This window comes from Cygnus olor, chromosome 22, assembly GCF_009769625.2.
Source record: "Cygnus olor isolate bCygOlo1 chromosome 22, bCygOlo1.pri.v2, whole genome shotgun sequence".
Classification (NCBI taxonomy): Eukaryota; Metazoa; Chordata; class Aves; order Anseriformes; family Anatidae; genus Cygnus; species Cygnus olor.
The window spans coordinates 2,155,637-2,180,974 of record NC_049190.1 but is presented as its reverse complement, the minus strand read 5'-3'; the positions used below and the strand labels follow the sequence as shown (position 1 = coordinate 2,180,974).

Genomic DNA, 25,338 nt, shown 5'->3' with positions numbered 1-25,338 from the left:
CATGTTGCTATAGCTCTGCTTCATGTCATTTAGATGTTATAAAACAAATATTTTTATGAATATGTATTGTCCTTTTTCCTAAAGGGTTGACATACTCGTGACTTTATAGAAGAGTAATTTCCATAATAAAATAAAGCAATAACTGACTTAGACTTCTGCAGATTAATTCGAGGAGACATAAATAGCATATGGCTTTCATAGCTTCCCTGCAACCCGTATGATCAGCTGCAGCATTTTTTGTTTTCTAAATAAACACAGCCACACTTTTTCCTGTGTGATTGAAAAGGGAAGGAATGTATACCCCTTGTGTCATAGCTGGACTTGAGATTGAGCCAGCATTCTTTTCCGTATCTTCAGGTTTCAGAGCATTTCAGGGGAAAAAATGAGATTATGGTTTTTAACTTTCTTCTCAGACTGCCGTAATAGTAAGGAGTGGTTGTTTGCACGTTCTAATGGTACTTTTGCGGTACTATTAATAGTAAGAGGAACAGAATTGTGTTACCATCAGTGTGATTATGCAATAAACAGAATCGGTAAACTGCTGAATTTGACAAGATTTCCTGACTTGATTTTTGAATCTTTTATTGAATCCGTTGTTGGATAGTTCTGTAGAATCTGAGCAGTTATAGAAAGTGGTGGACATTTTCTCTTTTGAGACTGAACATACGCGGCATCTGTATGTGGTATTTGCTTAAGATACCTCGTGTGAGAAATGAGTTGTGTCAGAGTTTTGGGAACGGAGTAGCCCAGACCAACTATTGTAGGGGTTAGCAGCTCTGCGACCAGCTTGCTGAGTTTTTGAGGCCAGAATGGAAAGGTAACGAGCACAGCTTTCTCCGAGTCTGATTGCCTCAGGTACTCCTGTAGCAGCTAGAGAGATGAAACCTTGGGGGCAGCATAGCATGAAAGCTGGTAGGCAGGGTTAGCACAGCACTTCCATGTCTCTACCTTCTATGCTTTTTTAAAGACACTGATTTTATTTTATTTTTTATACCAAAATTAGTGTCTTCTCTCTTCTTCAAGCTTGAGAATTTTCCCGTTTCATGACAGAAGCCTTCCTGTTTTCTCTGATTACTTCTGCCTGCATGGTAAATAACAGTTATACCCTCTTCTGCCTGACAAGGTGATGACCAAGGACCCAGCTGCCACCCACGTTCAGGTAATCACTGCCTCCAGTTGGCTCAGAAGAGGAACAGTGCCTGTCTCATACACAGAAGATGAGAATAATGTGTCATCAATTTCCTCAAGAGTGAATATCCAAAGTATATCACACTCATCTTATTTTCGTCATATTGCTGTGTTTGCTCAACCGCCACTGTGAAATAGCGTTCACAGCTCACCCCCAACATATGCTGCCTTGTATACTCAGAGTAAGGTTCCATGTGGAACCACACCTGCCTTTGTTGTTAATAGCATGTTAGATGTACAAATGTGTATGATCAGTAATCTACAATTTACTGTTAAATTTTAAACCCCCTTTTATTTTCTTAGTGGGTGGACCCTCTGAAGACAAACGGCTTTATTAGAACTTGAATTGCGTAGGTTACCAGTTTTCTAATCAAAGATTCTGGTGAGTTTCCAGTAGAAACAGTCTGTTGTTTCTACTTCAGTTGAAAGTGAGAATGCCACCGTGTAACTGAAATCATTGAAGACACTCGGGACATGATCATAGTTCAAAAAGACAACATGTTTATTTGGCCAGGTTCCTGGTCTGTGTAGCAAACACGGGGGTTGTTATTTATTTTTATATTTTTAAGCTTTCTCTCTGTCCCCATAGTAGGTCTGCCTCACGTATGAGACACCTACCTCACAAGCTGTTTGATCAACAAGCTCTGAAGACTTTAGGGATGAAACTATACAAGCCCATAGAGGCACGCACGTTTTTGTTTGTTCATTGTGTAATTCTCTTTGCTTCTGTCTTACTGGCATATTTCTTCTTTTCCCCAATAACATGCATTTATTTTCCTTTTGTAAGATGCTCATTTTTGTATTGCCTTATTCAAACTTATCAACCTATTTTGCTTTAGATGAAGAATGTATTAGAGTTTTCTTTAAAAAGCCAAATTTTATTTTAAGACTTTTTAAGTAATCACAGGTTGTGCCTTTCGTTATGACTTGTTAAAGTTATCTTTGTGGTTTCATCTACCTCATCTTCTCTTGGCAGTTTCTTTAAAATTAATTTTCTTAAGGAGTCTTCTTCCTCAAAGGCCAGGAACATTCCTCGTTCTAGTGAGTATTCAAACTTAAATGCCTTGGAGCTGTAAGATGTAAATGTCTTTTTGAAGAAGATGATGTTGCTTTCACCAGGAATGTCTTTGGGAACTTCTCCTTCCTGAGGAAAAAAGGGAATGGGTCAGTCCTAGCACAAGACTCGAGCTGTTTTGTGTCAGCTCACGTATGTTTCAATGCTTAATGTTGCCTACCACTCACATACACATAGGGTATGAAAAGCAGATACGTACCCTAAATCGAACTATCATTTTCCCATGTTCTTCCTCACAACACATGTAGTAGCTTTTATCTTCTACCTGGACGCTGAATGCGACAGGCATCCCTGCTGAAGGGGTGGTAGTTTTGTAACAGTGCATGTAGAAGTTCATTCCGCTGCCTAAATATAAATTTTTTGAAACTATTAATAGCCTGCTCAGAAGGGAGCTGCAAAAACTTAGCCATAAGTATGTCATACCTCTCTTATCCGAATATTATTCTTATAGATGTAATCTAAGCCTACTCTCGGTTTCACTATTTAGACTCAGTGATTACAAAGAACAAAAGCCCATCTAGAATAAAGAAACAGTACAATGGTTGTAAGACAGGAAAAATAGTGTACCAGATTTCATCTCCTGATCTGTTACATCTTCAAAAGCTGCCAGGTTTAGATCTGGCTGGACCACAAGCACCTGGCTATTTACATTCCGAAGGAAGCGATGGAGCGTTTTTTCCTTAGAGAAGGCATCACATTCCAGCTCTGCAGAAATATTAAGCAAAGGGGAATAAAACTAATCTGCTTAGATCTTAACAGGTCACTACAGGTTTAATTTAAGATAGCATGCAAAATTAAAGGTAGCATGCACAGTAAATTCTTAGAATAGCAATCTCAAACGGAGCAGAAGCTGTCTCGTTCTTTCCACCTCTACCTCAGAGATCCAGGCAAGATAGAAGGATTTCCCAAAATACAAGGAGTCTGGAGAACAAGTGAGAGAAGCTACAAATTCTGTTAATGCAAGTACAGAAGCGACAGTTCTCTCTTCTGCCCAAAATTATAATTGCACGAAAAACTCCTTGTATTAGGGAAGCACTGTCTTGTTCCTTCAGGAGAAATAAAGCAACATCAACTTTAGAAAGAAGTGAGTTGTAGCTCTCTTTTTTAGAGTAGTCATTAATCAGTTTGAAAACTTGTTCTCTCAGGCACACAAAGCTTCTGGGTGTTAGTACACCTGAGCAGGTTAGTTTAGATATAATTAATTATGAAGTAATAATAAATGATGAGCTTTCAGCTTACCATCATCGTCTTGGTTCCAAGTGAGCAATTAAAAAAAAAAAAAAGAAAAAAAAAGAAAAGTCAATCTCTGCCCTACAGAATAAACCGATTTCTAACCAATTTTGTACTGCAAGAGTGGAAAACGTTCAGCCACTCACCTGTGCATTTCCAGCTGTACTCCCCAGTATCCCTAACCCACCAAACCGAGCTGTTCTCGCTTCATAGCGTTTCATTTGTGAGCATAACAAGCTCAACAGAATGGTGAAGACAACAGTCATTTGAGAAGTGAAGTTATCACCAAACCAAGAAGCATGCAAAATGTTTTCGGGTTAATTCAGTTTAAACTTACATTCAAGTAATAAATGGCATGCAAAATTCTGCATTCATCAGCACCTTTGTTCTAAGTGAGCAATTTCATTTCAGATTGCTTCCAAAGAAGAGGCCATTTTTGGACTGTAAGGCTGGAAGTTATCCAGTTATTCCAATTCCACCCACACGCCAAAAATCCTTCCAAGTTTCCTTTACCAGAATATTTTATATGAAGCAGTAACGATTTCACTGGCTCAGCTGCTTTGGCTACAATACTTCAAGCTGAAGCTTAGGGGAAAATTACGTGAAAGCGGAGTGATAAAGGAGTTGTTTTTCATCAGTGTTCAAACAGAGAAAGTTAGTGAAAGCTTACAGTGTTCAGCAACAGTATGGTACTGACCTGTTTGTTACTACACTGGGACAGCTGTTACAAACTCAGATGCTTTTTGCACTGAGCAGCCTGGCTGCATAATCTAAGAACAATAATTCTACTAAAGGGGTGGGAGTGGTACGAGCTTTGAGGATTGCTTAGGTGGTATGGGGGGGTTACAAACAGGCCCACAGAAGCAGGGATGCCTGCCCAAGGAAAGGATTGAATTGCTTCGCATCTTTTGATCTTCTGCGCAGGTACCAGAAACACCATGTCTCTTTAAGCAGGGGGTAATCATTACCAGCAAAATAGAGGCAGAGGTTTTCTCCAAGCTGTACTGCACACACAACCATCAATTCACAGCTCATCTTCACCCTGCCAAAAAACACATGGACAGAACTCAGGGTTAAGAACAATGCTTACTTTGTGCGGTGAGGGAGTTCTTGGGCGAGTTTGCCTCTAGTGCACAGTACCACATTAGTGACAGCGTATTTCATTGTATCTGGAAACATAGTTTTTGAAGGACATTTGGTCTCCTTCTCTGTTGCCTTTTGCCATTATTTAGAATTACGTACAGCATCCTGAAAGTTCTTTTATTTTATAAAACTTTCCATTGATTTATGTGATGTTACACGAAAAAAGAATCTGGTCCAGAGTACATTTCACTAAATAAATAATAGTTCCACAGATAACATTATAAGAATTCATTTTCTGCTTCTGTGGGAATGCTAATTAAGTACCTCCATAAACATATTTCATCAAATTAGTCCTGTTCTCTTGGGCCTGCAAAAATTGTCTTACTATCATGTGGCCGTTTCTATTTCTCATTTTTCAGTAAGGAAATGACTTTGAATGGTGACCGAGAACTTGCAGAATGCCCAAAACTTATTCCTGCTTCGACTGCCCCCTAGAACAGCCTGAATCTTTCCATTAGCTATAAAGACAGCCCAAAGAGTCTAAACTTTATGCTGAAATTAGCTATTTAAGTGCATCTTGAGCTGGACTTGTACAGGTGCCTAGAGAAGCAGAGATGTGTTCTATTTTGCAGTACTGCAGATGTACTTATGGTATTTTAACCTGATTTTTACCAAGGCCAAATTCTGAGCTTGATTGCACAGCTATTCTCTTTCAAGACTGACACAGAGCAAAGTGAAGACGAAAAGGTATGCTTGCATTCAGAAAAAACACCTGTCATTCACCAAAAACCTGAACTAATCATTAAAGTCCAGCCAGCTTCTGCACCTGAGAGGTTCCGCTCCCTGTTCTGCACGCTTTGGGCTTGCACTGTCAAGACACAACCCCCTCCAGGAACTCCAGAAAAATAATTTGTTTTTGCTTTGTTCTTGTCCTTGACCTCCTACCGGTAACAGCCAGCCAGACTTTATGTTCTTTAACTTTTTGACACAGTGACTGAGAGCCGTTAGTGTGTAAAACAGCACGGCGATGGTCATAAATTTGCTCTACCCCTTCCACACTTACCTATGACTGCACTCACCCCTTTTCTATCTAAAAGTTTCCAACTGTGCTGGCAGAAAAGAGATACACCTAAACAGACTGTATTGCTTCACAGAGCACAGACATTTCCATGTCTTAGTTCCAGCAGTGCACCAGGAGAAAAAAAAAACGAAAATAAAAGTGACCTGGAGTCACCTGACTTGGACTGTAAAGTCAAGCATTTCAGAAATTCTTTTGCTCTATTCTAGTGCTATTGGAAGCAATAATTCTAAGAAATAAATGCTAGAATGCATTTATTTAAATAAAAAAAAAAAAGATAATATCCTCTTCAAAATTAAAACAGCATCTACTACCCTTAAAGTAAAGGTTAAAAAGAGGTTATAGACAGCAGAAGAAGATACGACATCCTTTCACTTCTCTGGCAGTATAATTTTAAAATGTCCTCTTCTATGCCACTGAATTTTGTGAAATGCAGGTTGCCACTTTCCTTCCTGTTTCGTTTTGGTCTGCATCTTAGGAAAACGAGCAAGAGATTTACTAAAACGCTTTTTCACTTTCAGAAAATGAGCGGCTCCCTTTGCTATCTGCAAGATCTGATTTGCTTGGCTTTGTGATAGGCGCCCAATGTTTGGCCAGCTGCACCCAGCAACATGCACAGTGACGTTCAGCAGCACAGCCTCTAACCGTCAGGAGCCCAGCGTCTGCAAGTCTTCAGCTGGAGCTGCGTGTCTCGCTGTGCACTATGCAGGGGAGAAGAGAGTCACAGCAGAGTGCACAGAATGCACATGGTTTTTCTAAGTAGCCTAGAACATGAAGGGCTCCATTCAAACCTACCAGTTCCCGTCCAGGCATTTTTTCCCTCGTGCTAGCTGCCGGAGTGACAAATGTAGCGTTAAACCTGGGCAAACAATGGGAAGAACCGCCTCTTGCACCAACATTTTATTGTGCAGTCAGAGCATCTGGCTTACTTCCAAGGCTCCTTTTCGCAACTTAGAAACAAAATTATAAAGCAAATATACTTGAGCAACTTAGGCAGCCTTAGGGATTGGTGGGGAGGAATCACGGTGACTTCGTTGTCCCTCCAGAAAAAGCACGTTAAGGAATGTATTTGGGAGCCATTCTTTCCGTCATTTTTGTAGCCTATATAGCGCTAGCTGGTCGGGGTGGAAGAGACAGCCAGGTTCATGGCAGAGGACTGCATCCTCCTTTCCACACACGCACAACCAAGCCTTTGAAACGAAATACCACGCCACCAGCCAGCACGAGCCTCACGTAGCCAAGTGAGCCAAGAAGTCAAGGACTATCATTCGAAAGCAGTGGGGAAAGTGTAAGCGGGATTTATGGATAAAGGACTAAAGATGGCCCTCGTTTTGGCGGGTAAACCCAGCACAGGGACTCCCTGCCGAGCGGAGGGTGCAGGTCGGATCCCTGCTCACCCAGCCGGCCGAGAGGAGCAGGGGCAGGGGCAGGAGGGGCAGGGGCAGGAGGGGCAGGGGCAGGAGGGGCAGGGGCAGGAGGGATCAGGGGGACAGCAGCCATCCCCCGGATCTCGGGGTGCCCCACTCCCACGAGGCGCCCACCGCCCCTTCCCCGGGCGGCAGCGCCCTTACCTCGGTGCTGGGTGCGGGGGAGCCGTGCGGAGGGGCTGCGGGACCCCCAGGGGAGCCGAGCCCCCGGCCCCGGGTCCAGGCGTGTCCGCGGGGGCAGGAGCAGAGCCGGGAGCGCTGCCGGGGCTCGGGGCTCGCCGCGCTCCGTCCCGAGGCTCCTGGTGACAGCGGGAGGGGATTTCAGGGCGGGGGGCTCCGTTCCCGGGGCGTTTGTGCGCGTCGGCATGTAGGGGTGGCACTTCCCCTAAGAAGAAAGCCAATCACGCAAATTCGAGGTTACGAAGGAAACTTTTTTTTTTTTTTTCTCTCTCTCTCTCTCTCTCGTCCCTCCACCTCACGCCGATGCTGTCAGAGGAGGGCTCGTTCCCACGGCAGCAAGTTGCCCTCCCCAGGCTCCCCAGGCACGATGCCGGCAGCACGCAGCCCTTCCTTCCCTCTCCGCACACTTGCCCCTAACCGCTGACTGCTGTGGGGAAGCCAGTCTCGGACCTAAGGCATGCTGCATGCCTCGGGCTCTTTAGTAAAGCAGCAGCAAGAAATACATCGCTGCTGTCTGCTGAGTCCTCCCTCCGATCACCCTCCGTAGATGTGTAACTACAGGGGAGAAATATTGGCAGGGGAGAAATACTCCCTTCCTTAAGGGAAAAGGAACGCCAGAAACATACAGCTGATAGTTAAAAACAGGTGAACCAGTAGCTCCTAATTTGCACCAGCACGTCAAATTGCTTCGCAAGGACTTGTTAATTGCAAATACATAAATTGGTGGTGGCTGCAAGGGCTCTTTTAGCTGGCCCAGCCCCAGCCGGGCTGTTTCGCAGGAGGTGCGGCTGCCATGGGGGCGGTGGGGGGGGTGCTCAGCGCGGCAGGAGCTGCGGTACCTACAGCGGCAAGTACCGTGCGGCGATAGGACACAAAGGCAGGAAAACAAACCCGGGATTGAGTAATTCGCCAGGATTTGGCATAGTTTGTAGAATTCAGTACAAGTTTTGGTACTAGGCTGTGGGAAGAAAAAAATCAAACAAAGCGGTAGAGCAGACCGCAAGGCAAGCTAAGTCGTTGTTCCCGTCCCCGTGCCCGTCTGTTAGCGGGGCAGCTGTACCCGTCTGTAGGCGATGTGTTCCTGGCTATACCCTAAACCGACGGAGATATTTCTGAGGCCAAAGGGGGATCTTTCAACATTCCTTCTGAGCTAATAATCCTGAAATATAGGTACTGTCCATTTTACTAACAACTACGGATCTTGTCTGCTCCGCTCACAGTACCTCACAAACACGCTGAGACGAAACCCACGTGCTAGCTGCAGAAATGTATTGCTTCTTTGAAACTGTTGAAAGAAACCAATGCAATTGATTTAGAATAAATTATAAAAAAGCAGAGGAATGCAGGTGTTGCAGCGTATTTCTCAGAAGGCAAAATTTTTCTTTGCCTAGTCGCTAGAATATACTTTCCACAGAGTAAAGCTTCATGTTGCAGGCAGATAAAAATAATTTTTTGGTAGCTACTGCTTTCAGATAATAACTGTAAATATTTATAGGCACTCAATTACACTAAATTCAAATCGGAGAGCAATATTATATTATCCTCTTCCATTTTCTTGTTTTGTTATAAGGCATTCACAGTGTGTGTTGTTCACCTTAACCTATACCAAAGAGATATCCAGATTTGATTTAAACAATTAGATCTAGATTATTTCAATATATAACAGCTGTAATTCTATCATTTCTCTTGGTACTCTGCTTGAATAGTTGGTTCTTGCAGTAATACACACACACGTCTTTTAAAATATAACTGATTTCTGCTTCTGATTGTTGGTTTCTGTACGTTTTCCTGATAGCTATTATGTAACAGATAGTTCCTTCCTCTGAAGTTATAAAGTATGATCAAATTGACTCTTGGTTTCTTTCAATGAAAATAAAAAGTTTCAGTTCTTTAAGTATCTACCTCTGAATAATTTTCTTTTGGCTTAAAATAATACTCACGAATCTCGTCTTCCTTCTATTGACTTTTAAGGGATTTTTAATAATACAGAAACCAGAGCTTTTTTCAGGAGAGCCCCCCATTTGGGTGATACTGCTTGTCTCTCTCTTTCCCAGATACCTAACTTTTTGTTTCATTAACATATATATAAAATTAATGTTGTAATCATTATTCTTTTGCATTTTTTCATTATTAAGTTTAAATTTACATGCAGATCACTAGTGAAACATGAAATAATATTGTACTTGGTACAGAAGGTTGTGCAAAAGCACCAAAAAAACAGTGCCAGTCAGCCAATATTGTTAATTTTGTATTAACCAAAATTGGTCTTTTGTTTCAACCTTTCAGATTGTAAAAATTCAGTTAGGTCATTTAGCAAATTGGAGGTTTTTTTCCTCTTAGTCTTTACATGTTTGCATTTTTAAGGACTAGGGTCTAACTCATAACAGTCATTTTTATTTTAAGCTTTCATTTCTCCTGCTATTTTAATATCTCTAATTTTAAGGGAACTGGAACTACTTTTATAGTAATTGCTTAGATTTCTTTTCTTTTTTTTTTGTCTGACCTCTTTCCATAGACTATCACATTCATAAGATACTGAAAGTGGTTAAAAAAAACAAAAACACATAGTTCACTTATTTTAAGTCAGGTGGTCTGTTAATAGAAATGTTAATATATTAATGACAACTTAATATTTAATTAACATATTTCTTTTGTATCTATTTCATAATGTTAGATAGCGTTCTTCAGCATTTTCGGAGAGTTTCATGAAGCGGGCCATGACATTGAATTGAATATTGCTTCTATTTTGAGGAAGTGCTTAGTTCTTGTTCTTTCAGCAGTTTCACTTCTTACCCCGAGTTCTGACTTTCAGAGGATATATGGATAAAACGTGTAAGGTTAAGATCTGTTCTCTTAACCAGAAACGAAAGATGTGTGAAAAGTCTCCTGTACTCCAACGTAACCTCACATTTTGTGAGTATTTTCTTGGTTGTAGCTCGTTGACCTGAGCTTTAGGAAGGCAGTAGCAGAATGGTGTTGAACATTTTGGGCTAAGAACATGAGGTGTAATGCTGAAGAAGATTTCCCAGATCGTGGTGGCCAGCCTCTCGCTGCTGTAAACCAGCCACCTCACAGCACCATCTGACTCAGATGCTTCCTAATGAAACCGTGCCTAATTTACCTACAGTGTAAGGAAAATGCAATGTTTCTTTCCATTTTCTAGAAATGACTCGTTTGTCTTGGAAGTAGTCTAGTCTTATAAGTCTGATGTAATCGCTCAGATTTACGCATTTGCGGGTTCTTCCAAATTTTTGAAGTGGGTCCATCTGGCCTAGTCACCCACAAGCGGCCCCTGCTTCAGACTGCCATGCCACCTGTGACAGACAAAGCCAGCACTGTCCCACTGCCTGGCACAACCACCCGGTGCCTACGGGTGAGCCCAGGGATAACCCAGGCGTGTGGCCGGGCTGTGACACCCCTCCCTCGGCCGCCTGAGCCGGTGGCACGGCTTCTCCTCGCCTGAGGAGCCAGCCCCCCTTCTCCTCCCCTCAGCCGCCGCCATTTCGCGACGGCCGTTAACGGCCGCCAACGGCCGCCAGGCCCCGGAGCCGCCCTGAGGGGAGCTCGGGGGGGGCGGCAACTCCCTGACGGAGCCCCCACTGCTCGCCCCGGGACGCGGAGCCCTCAGGGCTGTAGTCGGGGTGCTGTTTGTAAAGTGGTCGCAGTGGTGTTGGTCACACATTTGTCAGGTGTCTGTGCAGGTTTATTTCCCAGTCACACCCAGTAACTGCTCGCAAAATCTGAACGTTGTACTTTTTTTTTTTTTTTCCTTCTAATCAGGTAACAATGACAAGCAACACACAAAAATCTGATGAAAATAGAAGTAAGCGTAAAAAAGAGATGGAGGTGAGCAGTTCTGTGTGAGGAAGGGCCTCTCCTTGCAGCCCTGGTGGGGGATGAGCTCACTGGAAATGGGGATGTTCAGCCTACAGAAGAGAAGGCTCCCGGGTGACCTCGTTGCAGCTTTTCAGTACTTAAAGGGGGCTTAAAAAAAGATGAAGAGCGACTCTTTGCTCAATCAGATAATGACAGGATGAGGGGGAATGGTTTTAAACTAAAAGAGGGGAGATTTAAATTAGACGTTAGGAAATTCTTCACTCAGACGGTGGTGAGGCACTGGAACAGGTTGTCCAGAGGGGCTGTGGATGCACCATCCCTGGAGGTGTTCAAGGCCAGGCTGGATGAGGCCTGGGGCAACCTGATCTAGTGGGTGGTGTCCCTGAAAATGGCAGGGTGGTTGGAACTAGATGATATTTGAAGTCCCTTCCAACCCAACCCATTCTATGATTCATTCTATGATTCAGTGGAGCGTGGCATGTTGCGGCTGCTGCTCTGGCATTGCTGCGAGTTCCTGTCATGGAGAGGGGCAGAGAGAGCCCCATGGCTCTCCGTGGTCCCTCACACAAGGTGTTCTGTCCTCTCTGCTGACAGTTAGGGGAGCAAGGATGACTTCTGTGAGGAGCCTGCAAGACTTCTCTGACTGTTTGAAGATCAACAAAATGGGGTGTGCACTGCAACATGGCTATGGAGGGCCTCTGAGTGAACTGATGAAGTGCACCAGCTTTTACTGATAGAGGCAAAAATCTTAGCATTTCCCAGCCACTCCCCTAGCACAGTCATGCTGTGCCTGCTCCTAACAGAGGGTGTTGGCACAGGTGCCAGCACTTGGCTTTCTGTGAGAACAGCCAAGATCTTTTTGAAACTTTTTGCTATTTTCAATTAAATTTGATTTGTGCTGAGCATGTTTCAAGTCCTAGAGTCTGTATTTTTATTTATTTATTTATTTGATTTACTAGAATGAAGCTACAGAGAATCCTCAGTTGTCCTCCACTGACAAAACAGACGTGTCTTTTTCTGAGGGCTCACAGTCCCTCTACAAACCTGAACCACTGGAAGAGGTTTTAAATGGTGATGTATTAAATATACTCAAAGTAACTACTGAATTAATTAATGGGATGTTGAGGTGAAGATTCATTCAACTGTTAAAATAAAATTACTTTTTCCTTTTAACAGAGATGAACAAAGAAATTAAGAACTTGTTATCAAAATATGCCCACATTTTAAGGCAAGTTAACTTTGTCCTATTTATACAGCACTTCTTTCTAACTTTTCTTGGTATGATTGATTACTGTGGCTGTATTTGAAAACAAATGCTGAAAATTATAAACCATAGATCTTGAAATAAACGTACTTTTCTCTGTTACAATAGAGAACAGAGAAATAAATTGGTCAGAAACTGAGTATTGGTAGACAGACAGCACACTTAAGTAAAGCATAAAAGCAGTTGTGAGTAGTGAGAAAGTTACTGGCTATAGTATTGATTTTAACATCAGTTGTGGGTCGTTTTTATTTTGTTTTGTTTTCAATTAAGTGAGAGAGCAGCAATGGATGCTTCTTATGTCCAAGAACTTGATGGAATCTTGAAAGAAGCAAGGACCCTAGAAAACCACTTAAAACAGAAAAGGGAGAGTCTGAAACAGAGATTCACTGTGATTGCAAATACTCTGCAAAGCTGAATGGAGTCTGTTAGACTGCAGAAATACAGAGCAAAACCTTTGTAAAAACCATGGTGAATGTGATGATGAATGTTTCATAAATATCTTCTGTAAGTATTTCTAATTCAGGAAACTTTCAACAATTTAAACAGCATCTTATTTTTTTGATAAGTAAGCATATGCAATATGTAGGGTAGTGACAGTAAACATAGCACTAAATATCCCTTTCAAATCCTACCACTCCAAGGGATTCTAGAGATTAGAACATCTTTTCTTGTTGACCCATTGTGTAGGCTGTCCCTGTAATTCCATCCTTAGAAAACTAAATTTTGATGCTAAAATTGTAGTAGAATGTATCTGAAATTTTATTTTTATTTTTGTATCTGAGCATAAATAGATTGAAGAGATCAGCTTAGAAACAGGAGAGTTCTATTAAGAGTATTACTTTGGGAAATGTATAAAGAAATATAAAGTCTTAATTTGAATATATATTTCAATACCTACAGCTTTTCAAATGAAAAAAGGCCATTTTAATATAATCATAAAAGCATATAATCAAAACTTTGCTGGTAATATCAATAAATGAAAGATAATGTTACCTCTATCTTGAATTACACAGTTCTTTTATTATTGTTGTTATTATTTTGATACATCAATACTGTTTGCTGTATATCCAGTTTATTTAAGGGTGATTATAGAGGTTTTGAGCAATTTTTCTTTCTTGTCTTTTCATTCAGTTAAAAGATGAAACATAAAATATATAAAGCATTATTTGTACTAATTGTGAGGCCAGTGTAATAAAGAAAAGTGCTAGATAATCCTGTTGCTAGCATAAGATAGATAAATATCTCTTTCTCGTAGTGCTGTGTGTTAATTTTCTCTTTAAATCTTTTCGGACTTAAAAGGCGGAAAGGAAGGTAGATACAAGTCCCGACTGAATGTGATGTCTGTCAAGCTAATACTAATAATCAAATTAAAACAAATGAGAGAAACTGGACACCTAGGAAGAGATTTTCCAAGGTATCTAAAGATGCAGATATGGACTTAGTAGGATTTTCGAAGTGCCTACGCATGTAAGCACCTTACAAGCTTAGGAATTTCTTAAAATCCCATAAGATGACTATCTGCATATTTAGCATCTAAAGACTTTTAAAAATCTCACCACTAGGATACATCATATTTTACTAGACTGGTAATTTTGTAATCGGTCTCTGCAATTCTGTTTAAATGCAAGAAAGTGGGAGAAAAAGAGAAGTTTTTGGAAGGTAAATTTTATAGAATATTGTACTCGGTGTCTCTAGAATAATTGATTATCTAAAAAAAAAATTATTAAAGGTAGAGTTTAAAATTGTCATCTGTGAAGTGTTTGAAATTGAAAATCTACCTGAAGTAACTTATATAAGCATTTAAATAAAATTATTGCAACTTTCATGACTGTTAAATATCTGTTTGTTTTGTCAAATTCAATAGAGGCTTGCTGCGTTTTATCTGTTTGTACCTAGGAAAATTATGCAACTTTTTTAGATCAGCTGGATACAGATCATTAGATTTAGTTTACATGGCTAATATATATAGGCTGTAAAGCTCTAGCTCTAGTATCAAGTATTAATAGGATGCACAACTCAAAAGTCCCATTGGATCACAGAGTGCAAGTTTGTTCCCTTAGGGGTTCAAAAGAGCACAGATATGTACTGTTAATCTTGTAGTGGTCTGCTCCGTTTAAAAACTTCATAAAATCCAATAAAACTAGTCAATCCGCACCTCTTAGAATGGAGAACTGCTTAAATCTGACATTCAAGTGCAGTTAAATTCAACAAACCTCTCTCAAAGATGACTTGCTTTTCTACAGTGACTTCTACAACTGGTTTTCATTACGTTACACTGCTTGTTTGTAATGTGGTATAATTTATGGTGGGATTTCTGTCGTAGTAAAAGGATTTTAGAGTCTGAGGAGACATTAAAAGTAAATTCACTAGGCATGGCTACAGTAGACTAGGTGAACTTGTGAACGGTGTGACTATGCTTATTAAAAGGCAGTCATTCAAAGCTTTGTGTGATTTTGAAATCGACGTTTTTAGAACTAATTACTAAATTGCTATGAGCAACAAAACTTCTGGTTTTTGCTGCACAAATCTATATAAGAATATATAAAAAGAACCACTAACCATGTAAAATAAATAAAATATGTAGTTTTATAGAGTTCTAGCTTGAAATGGTAAGTTCAGGAAGCTTGATGTATCCATTGAAAAGAAACCTCTCTTCTCTTTTGAAGTTGAAATATTTCAGCAGTGGAAATACCCACTTACTGCTTGCATTTGTATATAATTCTCTTCCTGTTTAAAAAGGATTCTTTCATAATTACTTTAAAAATATAAAAAAGTTTTTTTGCCCTCCAGTGTGCCATTCAATATCTGTTTATATGGGAATACTCATACATGGTTTATCTTCTAAACCATTACAAAATATAATTTTGGTGTTTTCCTATTTGCCTACATTGATAGCGATGTTTCTGCGCTTATTGTTTCTCTGGGGTATTTCAGTATTTATTGGGAGAAAAAACAAAGTTTTCTTACTCTCATCTTCTGAAATGAAGCCAAAAGTTCATTTTGTCTCTGAGGAATGAGCTTCATATGGAGTCCTCCTGGCACCTCTCCCATCACTATCCGCTTTCCAGTTTTACTGAAGGAGGTTTGAACTGAAAATTAATTGGCTTTAAAGCTGCCAAATCTGATCAGCAAAGCTCAGCTGGTAACTACGTTTTCTTTAAGCTTCTCCCCCTGTTGTTTAAGCTGCAGTGCCTTAGTAAATTACCAAGAAGGTCTAAGATGACAGATCAGTAACAGAATATAAATGGATTTTCTAGAAATTGTGGAAGCATCTGAGGCAAAGTTCTGACTCTCTTGAAGTCACGGGGATTTTCGACGGTGATTCTCTTGCATTTCTGAGCTTGCTGTGAGTACCTTCAGAATCCAGAAATTGTAAGTGATGAAAAACTAGTATTCAGTTTATCTTGTTGCTCTGCTATTATCTAGAAGCTGAAATGGAGAACAACAAATAATGCAGATGTGGCTGAGGTATTCAGGGATGAATCATCTTTACCCAGGAAAGGTTATTTTTGACTTTTCACTTAAAATGAAACTGCCTTGAAACAGCATAGATCTAGGTACCTGGATCATAATAGAAAAATACAAGATTGAATAGGTAAGAGATGTATTTAAGGCATATCAAATTCAGTGTAGAACATGTAGAAAATTCAATTTTGCTAATCTAAAAAACCTCTAGGTTTTTCTTTGAATTGTCTTTGAAAACCTGATGAATGCAGTACTAGGAAAGACCAGAGTCTCTTACATTATCAGGGTGAATAGCTGGAAAAATGAGGACAAAGAATCAGAGATCGATCTGTCTAACTCTCATCCTGTGGAGATTCTGTACTAAATTTCTTAATCACTTCAAAAGCAGCAGTCCATAAAAACAAACACTTGGATTGGAGTAGCAACCTTAATAGATATAGAAAAATGATAGGCGGGGTATACCTTGATATAAGGTAACTGCGAGTGTTGTGCATGATATATGTATAGATAAGAACAGTCAGCAAGTAGGGGCTATATGAATTAGCTGAAAAGTCAATCAAAGGAATCATTCTCACTTTTCCTGAAAGTTCAGTTTAGCTGGCGTCCTAAAGGGATCTGCTTCTAACCTGGCCTATTCCATATTATCCTGAATGATTTAGAAGGATGACATTAGAGAATACAGTTAATTTTCAAGTGTCAGCAAGCTATGCGGGGTTGCAGAGGCTATCGGTAACGTACATTGAAATGTCACTGTCATCTCAATCAGATGGAGGACTGACATGAAATCAAGATCAATTAAAAAAAATAAAAAAGGGGGAGAAAAACACTAAGCTTAGCAAGGGGGATAGTGTGCTACTTACAAAGCAGAGCAATGGCTATAGTCAGTATGATGTGTGGGGAAAAAGAAGCTGAGATGTGTTAACTAAAGGTTAGCGGATAAGACAAAAGCATAGTTCTGCCTTACTCCGTGCTGGTTAGCTCTTAGCTGGAGAATTAAAAACAGTGGGCAGTCCAGAGTGGGAAACAGGAATAATAAAGGACAAAGAAAGCGTGATCTGTTAGGAAAGGCTGGAGTTAAATTTAGAGAAAGCAGAAAACGGGAAGGCATGATAGCATAAGTTATAAAAAGGACAGTAATCAGGTGTTTGCTGTGTCTTGTAGAAAGGACAAGAAGAAATCAGCTTAATTTGCAACAGAAGATTTAGGATGAGTAATAATCTGTCCCATCTTAAGGACAGTGGGATGGGTTACCTTGAGTGCTGTGTATGCTGCCTCGCTCTCCACCGAGGGACAGCTTCTGGGAGCCACTTGATAAAAAGAAACAGCCACAGTCATCGCAGTGCATGTGCCAGATGGTCGCCACTTGCTCCCTGCGTCCCCAGGGCAAGGGGAGAGGCTCCCCCCGGTGTGACACCGCAGGCCGTGCCCCCCGCCGGGAGATGCTCGCTTCCCTGGCCGGGCAGGGGCCCGAGGCTGCCGCGCTGCTGCCGCTGCCCTGCTGCTGCTGCTGGCAGCCTCCCTGCTGGCTCTTATTCTGAAGCAGCTCTCCGCTGCCACCAGTGCTCTGCTGCACGCTGCTCGTCCTGGCAGCGGTGCCTTTCCAGACCATCTCCGACCTGATGCCTTCGGAGCAGAAAATGTTTTCCAAAATCCTGTTGTCGGCCGTCAGCATCCTGCTCGCTAATTTGCTGCATTTCCTCTCCTCCCTGATGCAATTCGTTCCAGGTAAAATGCATAAACAAACAAATCCTTCTATCCCATCATCTTGGAAGGGGTTTTCTGTCGACCTGCTGTTAAGTGCTGCTGCTAGCACAGGTCGATCGGTAGAGCAAGCTTATTTCTAACGATCAGGAATTAGTAACTAAGCAAATGCAAAGCGTTTGTTGGGAGCCAGCATTCTGTTATTTACAGAAAAGGTAAGCGGGAGAGGCAAGTACACTGCACAGATTCTCTCGGATTATTAGCAGATACGGATGGTTTAGAGCTGGAAAGCCAGTAGGCAGCAGATTCTCTCTGCAAGGGAGACTGCTGTGAGGTGTGTAAGTGGGTTGTGAGAGGGAGAGGATTGCTTAGGGCTGTGACATTACTGAAGCTTTGATTTGAACGTACAAGTGGGAAATGGTGCCATGGGATTTTGCCTTGCCACAGCACTCTGCAGTTTGTGCCGTCATTACACAATTCGATCTGTCTTTTGTTCTAAGAGAGGGAGATCTGCCAGCATAAAATAGGAAAATAATACAGATCAGGTCAGTTCACCAGAGTCTCTCCTTTCCTATTTGTTTTTATTGATGATGGTTTTCCTCCCCCCTTAGAATAAAAGGGTTGGTTCCCAAAGCTTGGAAAGGTTCTCCGATCTGCCTTTGTGTGCCACCAGTGCACGTTGTCCATGGATGCAAGTTTAGGAACAGTCCAGGAGATTTTTTTTCCACTGCATGTGTATGTAAGTTGGTGTGAGGCATGTCGTCAGCAGCATCTGTGAGATGGAAGAGAAAAGAATTTGGAGTCCAATTAATGCAAACTAAATGACCAAGTAGAAAATCTAGCTTTGGGAATTTTATGTAGAATAACATAACGGTGTTAGCATTTCAGGGCATGATAAAGTACTTTTCTGCTGTAAATAAAGCCTATATATGCATACATTTATGATGTTCTTTTGTTCTGCCAGCAGATTGCAATGACTGTATAATCTAGTTTATGTTGGGGTTCTTTGCTAAATTCTCCTGAACCCTGCTTCTTTCATTACGTTTGAAACTGGACTGCATAGGAATGTAAATATTTGTGGTTTTTCTTTTTGATTATTTGATTAACATGAAAAGCCTGAAACTTTCCTTGCCTCATTTCTTGTATCTTTTTGGAAATTACAATTTTTCACTGACTTTTACTAAGGTCTTTTTGAAAAGGCTTGCTGATATAGTATTATCTCAACTTAGCTGGAAGGTAAGAATGTTGAATGATGAGACAGAACCCCTCCCCTTCTCTCCCCAGCATTACTTTGTTCAAGCATTTGAATGAAAAAGTGATAATATCAGGAAAAAAGTGCAAATTAAGTTTGTTCCATCTGTTATATTTTCCATGACTGGCCAAAGTTGCTCTCTCTCCTTGTTCATGGTGTCTTTCTAGAGAAAGTGTTCCAAGGACTGGACTATGTAAATCAGTACTGAAGAAAGAAATTATTACACTTCCTTTATGTCATTGAAAAAAAAAAAAGACCCCTGAAGTATAGTATTTATAAGTATTTATTTCTATAGGCGTCTTTAGGGAATCAACAAGTATTTCATATGCAAGTATATGCACAGTTCACAGTTGCTCTTCTGCCTTACCTCACCTTGACATGTCTTTCTCCCCTCCTTTTCTCCATTTCTTTTCCCCCGTGTTTTCTATTACTTCTTTTATGTTCTTCTTTGCCTGTTAGCAAGGAAGTGGGTGGCTGAGTCCCTGACAATGGGAAACCTACAGGCTAGACGGAACGAGGAGTCACGTATGGGGACTTCCCAGCAGACACAAGGCAAGTGCAAGAACTTTAGTAATCAGTGTGGGACACTGGTGAGCTGAGTGTCAGCCCTGGTGATTCAGCATTGGCAGAGGCTGGAAATCAATAGCTACAGCAGCATCAGCTCCTTTTGATGTGGGGTGGGTTGGGTTTATGAAAGGCAGGTCCTGCTTGACGAACCTGATCTCCTCAGTTCATTTTGATGTGGGGTGGGTTGGATTTATGAAAGGCAGGTCCTGCTTGACGAACCCGATCTCCTTCTATAACAAAGTGATGCACTTGGTGGATGAGGGAAAGGCTGTGGATGTGGTCTACCTTGACTTCAGCAAGGCTTTTGACACCGTTTCCCACAGTGCTGGGTCCTGCACCTGGGGCTCAACAACCCCAAGCAGCGCTACGGGCTGGGAGATGAGTGGTTGGAAAGCTGCCTGGCCGAGAAGGACCTGGGAGTATTGGTTGATAGTCGGCTGAATATGAGCCAGCGGTGTGGTCAGGCGGCCAAGAAGGCCAACAGCATCCTGGCTTGCATAAGAAGCAGTGTGGCCAGCAGGGCTAGGGAAGTGATTGTCCCCCTGTACTCGGCTCTGGTGAGGCCGCACCTCGAGTACTGTGTTCAGGTTTGGGCCCCTCGCTACAAGAAGGACATGGAGGTGCTCGAGCGAGTCCAGAGAAGGGCAACGAAGCTGGTGAGGGGTCTGGAGAACAAGTCTTACGAGGAGCGGCTGAGGGAGCTGGGGTTGTTCAGCCTGGAGAAGAGGAGGCTCAGGGGCGACCTTATCGCTCTCTATAGGTACCTTAAAGGAGGCTGTAGCGAGGTGGGGGTTGGTCTATTCTCCCACATGCCTGGTGACAATGGGCTGAAGTTGCTCCAGGGGAAGTTTAGGTTGGATATTAGGAAGAACTTGTTTACTGAAAGGGTTGTTAGGCATTGGGATGAGCTGCTGAGGGAAGTGGTTGAGTCACCATCCCTGGAGGGCTTTAAAAGATGTCTAGATGTAGAGCTTCCGTGATATAGTTTAGCGGAGGGCTTGTTAGTGTTGAGTCAGAGGTTGGACTCATGATCTTGGAGGTCTCTTCCAACCTAGATGATTCTGTGGCAGATGGGAAGGAGAAAGCTGTTTTGCTTGCCTTATTGTTCCAATCTGTCATTTACAGGGATGATAACAAGGCCCACATTTTGCGCCAGAAGATTTCCAGATCAGCTGTTATTCTTTATTCTGTGAGACCTCAGGGAGCTAGAGTTCCTCTGCTTGAGGAATCCCAACTGTGAGCATTCTTTTTACTGGTCTGCCATTCGGTCTGGTCCTAGATGTCTTTCTGAGTCAGACTATGCAGTTGCATGTGGAGACAAAGGCCCCTGTGCCTTGGATTTAAATATGTAGGTTAAAATAAAAGTGGATTTGCTATATTCAATGTGATTTCAATTTCACAGCTAGCAAACATTTTCTGTCCACTATTAAGATTTTCTGACCCAGCATCACTGTTCAGGTGTAATTTATTGTCTGATTCATTGCTGCTCTACCCAAAACACATGGGTTACTTAATGTATAGAAACTTTTTTTTTTTAGATCCTTGTCCTTGGTTCCACAGCTTCTGGATGTAAATAATCCATGCTAGGATGTCAGTTTGTGACAGGCAGAGAAATTGTGGCACACTTCTACTTGAATGGAAACAGCACGTGAAAATGATAGGCTGTGATAATTATGCAGAAATAGCTTACAGTCTTGGGGAAATATCTGAGGAAAAAGTACAATGCTGTATTTGGCTCTGCCTCTGCTCTGATATGCCAAATTAAGATTGGACACTAATCCTGTTTTTAAGGGTTTGAAGTAACATGGAAATTTGAGTTCAGAAAGAAGATCTTTGAGCTGGCAGGTTAAAATCTTGCACTGTTTTGCAGGTATTATGCTCAAACAAGTATATGAAGTCCCACTGAGAGTTTAGTGCCTTTGATTTGTTGCTTATTCAAGTTCTCCCATCTTGGTCTGTAGCCTGAACAACTGTGGGTTTGTCTTTTAAAGGGCACACAAAAAGCTGTTCCTTAGTGCTAGCAGAGTCAGTTACTTTCGTTAACTGTTGCTCAACATTAAAAAACAGTCTGTCTTTTGTCTTTTACAGAGATTGGCGTCCTTTTGGGTAGCTAGATGTTAACATTTAGAGCATTGAAGTTAAACATTTAGGAGTGATCCTATCTGATGGCAATATGCCTTTATTATAATAGCTCATGAACAGTGCTTTCAAATAGGAAGTGTTTGTACTCCACCTGCTTAGTGCATTTCAGAGTAGGAGCTGTTTTTAATATTAAACTATGATTAAATCTGGAGGGTAGACTTTAATCAGGCGGGGTTTATTCAGATTTATTTATTTTTAATAGGGAAGAAACAGGCTAGGCGGGTGTGGATTTGTTTGTGTTTTTGTTTTTGTTTTATTTTTTTTTTTACACAGCTATAGTGACTTACATATTAGCAACAAATCAATATCCTTTAAAGGAAATTTCTGAAAAGGAGGGAACAAAAAGGGGGGGGTCAGGAAGGAAGCAAGTTTGCTCTGCTAAAAGAACGTTGTTTGCTTAGCTTAGGAAGTGATATAATTGCTCTCTCTAAATACAATATGTGATAAACACACGAGAGGGAGAAATACCAAAACCACCTGACAGTGCTGACAGAATAATGAGGATGATGATCTGTCCTATTAATAACTTCTTTCTGTAAATTCATTTTCTTATCACCTGGGCAGTGGGTTCTAAAGCAGTCTTCCAAACAGAGGTTAAGAGCCAGGAAACACTAACTTTTAAGACAGACGTCAGATAGAACTTTCTGGGACAGCAACTGGGATGAGAGATGACCAAGGAGGTGTTTGGCAGTCCTGTTCAGCCTTATTTGTGAAGTATATCTTCCTAAATTTCCATATGTAATAATGCTGCTCACCAGTATCTTTTTCTGTTGCTCCATCCTTGGTTATGCCATTGTTGCTTCTGCTTAGATGAAGAAATCTCTCTTTAGGAACATGTTGCTCTCATTTTTTTATTTTATTTTTACATATTTTACATCTTCACAAATTTTCACTCAACCTACTAAAGCTGTATTTCTGCAAATACTGATGGCAGTCACTAAATCAAATATCAGTTGATACGAAAAGCCTTCTGTTCCTTGTATAAGGAAATACTATGGAGCACTCATGTTGGGATCAGATTGAGTGCTTCACATAGGATTTAATCAGAACTTAATTGAATTTTAAGAGGGAGAGGATGTTGGTGGTTTGAGGTTAATTGCTTTAGCCCTGCAGCCTGAATTCTTTATCTAGCTGACTTACCATATTAGAGATCTAAAGAAGGATTTGAGGATTGACAAGCCAGAGAACCACATTGAAGGGATCTTGCAATTCAATTTCCTGCATGCCTAACACCCATTCTGTCTCAAGCTGTCCTAAATAAGCAAGCTAAGGCAAATGCTGTGTGCCAACACAGTTCTTATGCAGATACTCTCCTGCTCTGAAACAGCACGTTTCCTCTGTATGTGTGAATATGTGGTTTCAGAGGCTCACGGATAAATTGTGCAACCTGTGGAAATTCACTTCCTTGGATTAAAGAAGGTAGGCTAGAGCAAGCGTCTGCGGTGGTGAAAGTGAGTGGTATAACCAGAACAAATCGCTACCTCAAAATTCAGGAGGAGTTTGATTATCTGACTGGAATCTGTTTAGTGTTTGGTTTTGGCTGTCCTAGAACTGGTTCAGGAATGGATTTCTGTATGCCAGGCTGTCCCTGTTTGTCAGTGTTTCACTTGTACCTAAATCTTCATCAGTTCTGGTTTCGTTCAGGGCTAAATAGTCTAATGGTGAGGATGGAGCAGGGCAGCAGAGCAACTCCACTGACCTGTGGAAATGGAGCCTGTGCTAGACGAGGAGGTGGTAGCACCGGGAGGGAAAGCGACAGCCTGGACACTTTCTAGATAAATCCCCCTTTGCAGCTAAATGGATTGCCAAAACAATCCTTGTGTTGATGAGGCTTTGCAAGCCAGGCTACTGGAGCTAATAACTGTGTGCTGTTAGCGCACAGCATTCCCTTCTCTTCACGCTTCATTGATGCTTTTGTCCTAGTAAGGGGAGATATTGCAGCCAACGTGCAAAAAAGGGACTACATCAGAAATGATCTTTTTCTCCTATTGCTTATATCCTTGCAGGTAAATCTGTTTAATCTGCTTTGTCCTGCCCCGTCAGTGTATTTCAGCTCAGTTTCATTTGTGTTCTTCATCACTTCCTTTTTTTTTTTTTTTTTTTTTGGCAGGGAGGGGGGAGGTCTACAGGGGGAAAAGCTAGTGATTACCTTCTTGAGCTTCTGAAATCGGATTGTCCTGGTGAGTTTGAGAACTGACCTGTGCACCTTTCAATAGTCTGAGCTTCTGGTTTATTGCATTTCAAATGCTGCCAACTTGGCAAAGTCCTCCGTGTGCAGTGTAGAGAGAAAACATGACAACCTGTGTTTGATAGCCTGTATTCTTCCAAGATTTGAGGTTCTTTGAATTCATGCTTGTGACTATTATTTTGTTGTTTGTTTAGCAAGCTATGGCTTGCCTGGATTTACAGTAGAGCACTGGGAATCCTCTGAGGTGTTCTCTGGGATGTTCTTTTTAGTGAGCTGCCTTGTTGCTTTTTTTTTTTTTTGTCTTTCTTTTGGAAAAGCCTTTGTACTATGGGTAGAAAAACTTTTTTTTTTTTTTTAAATTCAGTGGAGGATGTTTTAAAGTTTTGTTTAAGAATAGCTTATTGTTTTTAAGGAACCTAATGCCATGATGTATTCCCTCCTAAATTTCAGTGTTGGGAGATCTTGAATTTTGGCTAACTATTCAGGTTGAAAGGAATACTAGTAGTATAAAATTTCTTCACTGTGAAATGGCCAGCATTAGGAAAATTATGCGTTACCTTTAGCTGCAAACAATGTTGTTGCTTGCTGTGAAGAACCTCGTAGCACAGTTTTTCAGCACTGTTTCAGCAACCCTTGGTTAAATTCAGCTCAGATTAATTCCTAGATGGAGGTGTCTGAAGCAGTATTGAACATGATTGGACCTGGATAAGCCTTTCTGTTAAATTGTATGTTGCTGCACTGGTGACTTCATCTGTAAGTGACTTCATCTGTAAGCAAGCAGGGAGCAATTCTTTTAATACAGAATTAGTTCACAGCTGTTAATGCCAGAGAATATGCCATGATGGCATAGTAAAGAATAGAGGCTATACATAGTAATCCTTGCATCCAGTCTGCTGGCATGGAGCTGAAGTGAACCATACCTTTAATTATCATGTTCCAAACCTCAAAGCAATGGATGCTGCTAGTCCTTGTCCTCCGTCTTCTATGCTGTTTGCTCCGTGCTGTATTGGCCTTGCTGTCCTATGCATGTTTTACACATACAAAAGCCTTTGCAGTCAAGGACTTTACAAAACACTTTTCTCATTTCACAAATAAAAAAAAGATAAAATCTGGGCATACAGCAGCATCAATAATGGCTATAAAGCTTGATGGTCAACCACTAGTCACGGGACAGAAGAAAGACCCTAAGAAAACTGCCCATTTTATTACCTCCTTTTGACTGCAGAACAGGTGTCTCTAATGGATTAACTAGGTAAAGTTAACTCCACTGGATTTTCGTCTCTCTGTTGATGTGTGGGGTGTTATGGGAGCAGAGCATTAGTTCGAGTATCTGGTACAGATTTGCTTCTTGCAGGATGCTGAATGTTCTCCTAGATACCCAAACTCAAGCTCTAGCAACTGTCTGTTCATTGAAGTGAAAATCTTAGTTACTTGCTTTTTGTTGTCACTGCTTTCTTTGCAGGTTTAAAGAGATCCCTGCCCAGCCCATCAAAAGAGCAAACCACCTTGCCCACTTTGCAATGCATCTCGCCCTTACTGAAGACAGTAGAGGAGACCCCCCAGCCCATCCCAGCGAAGGTCAAAGGACATATTCCTGAATGGATAAATGGCAGTCTGCTGAGGAATGGTCCTGGGAGATTTGAGTTTGGCGAGGAGAAGTA

At 41.4% G+C, this 25,338-nt stretch overlaps 3 protein-coding genes across 7 annotated transcripts in view; 2 read left to right on the top strand and 1 right to left on the bottom strand.

Annotated features, from left to right (window-relative positions):
• The window catches only part of BCO2 (beta-carotene oxygenase 2), a 43,998-nt gene that overhangs the window by 5,567 nt on the left and 13,093 nt on the right, over positions 1 to 25,338 (top strand). The window contains exons 1-3 of one of the 3 annotated variants that reach the window (XM_040534049.1): positions 17,286 to 17,552; positions 19,240 to 19,332; positions 25,140 to 25,335. In XM_040534049.1, coding sequence (XP_040389983.1) covers positions 17,447 to 17,552; positions 19,240 to 19,332; positions 25,140 to 25,335 — 395 coding nt within the window. In that variant the 5' untranslated portion in view covers positions 17,286 to 17,446. Of the gene's footprint in view, positions 1 to 17,285; positions 17,553 to 19,239; positions 19,333 to 25,139; positions 25,336 to 25,338 lie in introns of those variants that run through there. The other 2 variants (XM_040534051.1, XM_040534050.1) reach the window with 2 other exon arrangements.
• IL18 (interleukin 18) lies at positions 2,046 to 17,101 on the bottom strand. 2 transcript variants are annotated; one of them, XM_040534053.1, is made up of 6 exons: positions 17,079 to 17,101; positions 4,462 to 4,535; positions 3,503 to 3,511; positions 2,831 to 2,968; positions 2,463 to 2,608; positions 2,046 to 2,332 (listed from the first exon to the last, which is right to left on the bottom strand). In XM_040534053.1, exons 2-6 carry the CDS (start codon positions 4,526 to 4,528, stop codon positions 2,090 to 2,092), a joined length of 603 nt encoding a protein of 200 aa, XP_040389987.1. In that variant the 5' UTR covers positions 4,529 to 4,535; positions 17,079 to 17,101; the 3' UTR covers positions 2,046 to 2,089. The 2 variants fall into 2 exon arrangements, with proteins under 2 accessions (XP_040389987.1, XP_040389988.1); XM_040534054.1 differs by lacking the exon at positions 17,079 to 17,101 and adding an exon at positions 7,226 to 7,811.
• On the top strand, positions 9,936 to 14,873 carry TEX12 (testis expressed 12). Of its 2 annotated transcripts, none has more exons than XM_040534057.1 (5): positions 9,936 to 10,389; positions 11,042 to 11,107; positions 12,058 to 12,169; positions 12,275 to 12,326; positions 12,633 to 14,873. In XM_040534057.1, exons 2-5 carry the CDS (start codon positions 11,048 to 11,050, stop codon positions 12,775 to 12,777), a joined length of 369 nt encoding a protein of 122 aa, XP_040389991.1. In that variant the 5' UTR covers positions 9,936 to 10,389; positions 11,042 to 11,047; the 3' UTR covers positions 12,778 to 14,873. The 2 variants fall into 2 exon arrangements, with proteins under 2 accessions (XP_040389991.1, XP_040389990.1); XM_040534056.1 differs by lacking the exon at positions 9,936 to 10,389 and adding an exon at positions 10,842 to 10,950 and having other exon boundaries at positions 12,633 to 14,866.

Excerpts from the sequence above, each read along its gene's own strand:
- IL18 (XM_040534053.1), bottom strand. The coding sequence starts at position 4,528 with ATGAGCTGTGAATTGATGGTTGTGTGTGCAGTACAGCTTGGAGAAAAC. Across the intron at positions 2,609-2,830 it reads AGATCAGGAGATGAAATCTG|GCAGCGGAATGAACTTCTAC; the intron begins GTACACTATTTT and ends ATTTATATTTAG. Across the intron at positions 2,333-2,462 it reads AAATGATAGTTCGATTTAGG|GAAGGAGAAGTTCCCAAAGA; the intron begins GTACGTATCTGC and ends TTTTTTCCTCAG.
- TEX12 (XM_040534057.1), top strand. The coding sequence starts at position 11,048 with ATGACAAGCAACACACAAAAATCTGATGAAAATAGAAGTAAGCGTAAA. Across the intron at positions 11,108-12,057 it reads AGCGTAAAAAAGAGATGGAG|AATGAAGCTACAGAGAATCC; the intron begins GTGAGCAGTTCT and ends TTGATTTACTAG. Across the intron at positions 12,170-12,274 it reads ACTGGAAGAGGTTTTAAATG|AGATGAACAAAGAAATTAAG; the intron begins GTGATGTATTAA and ends TCCTTTTAACAG.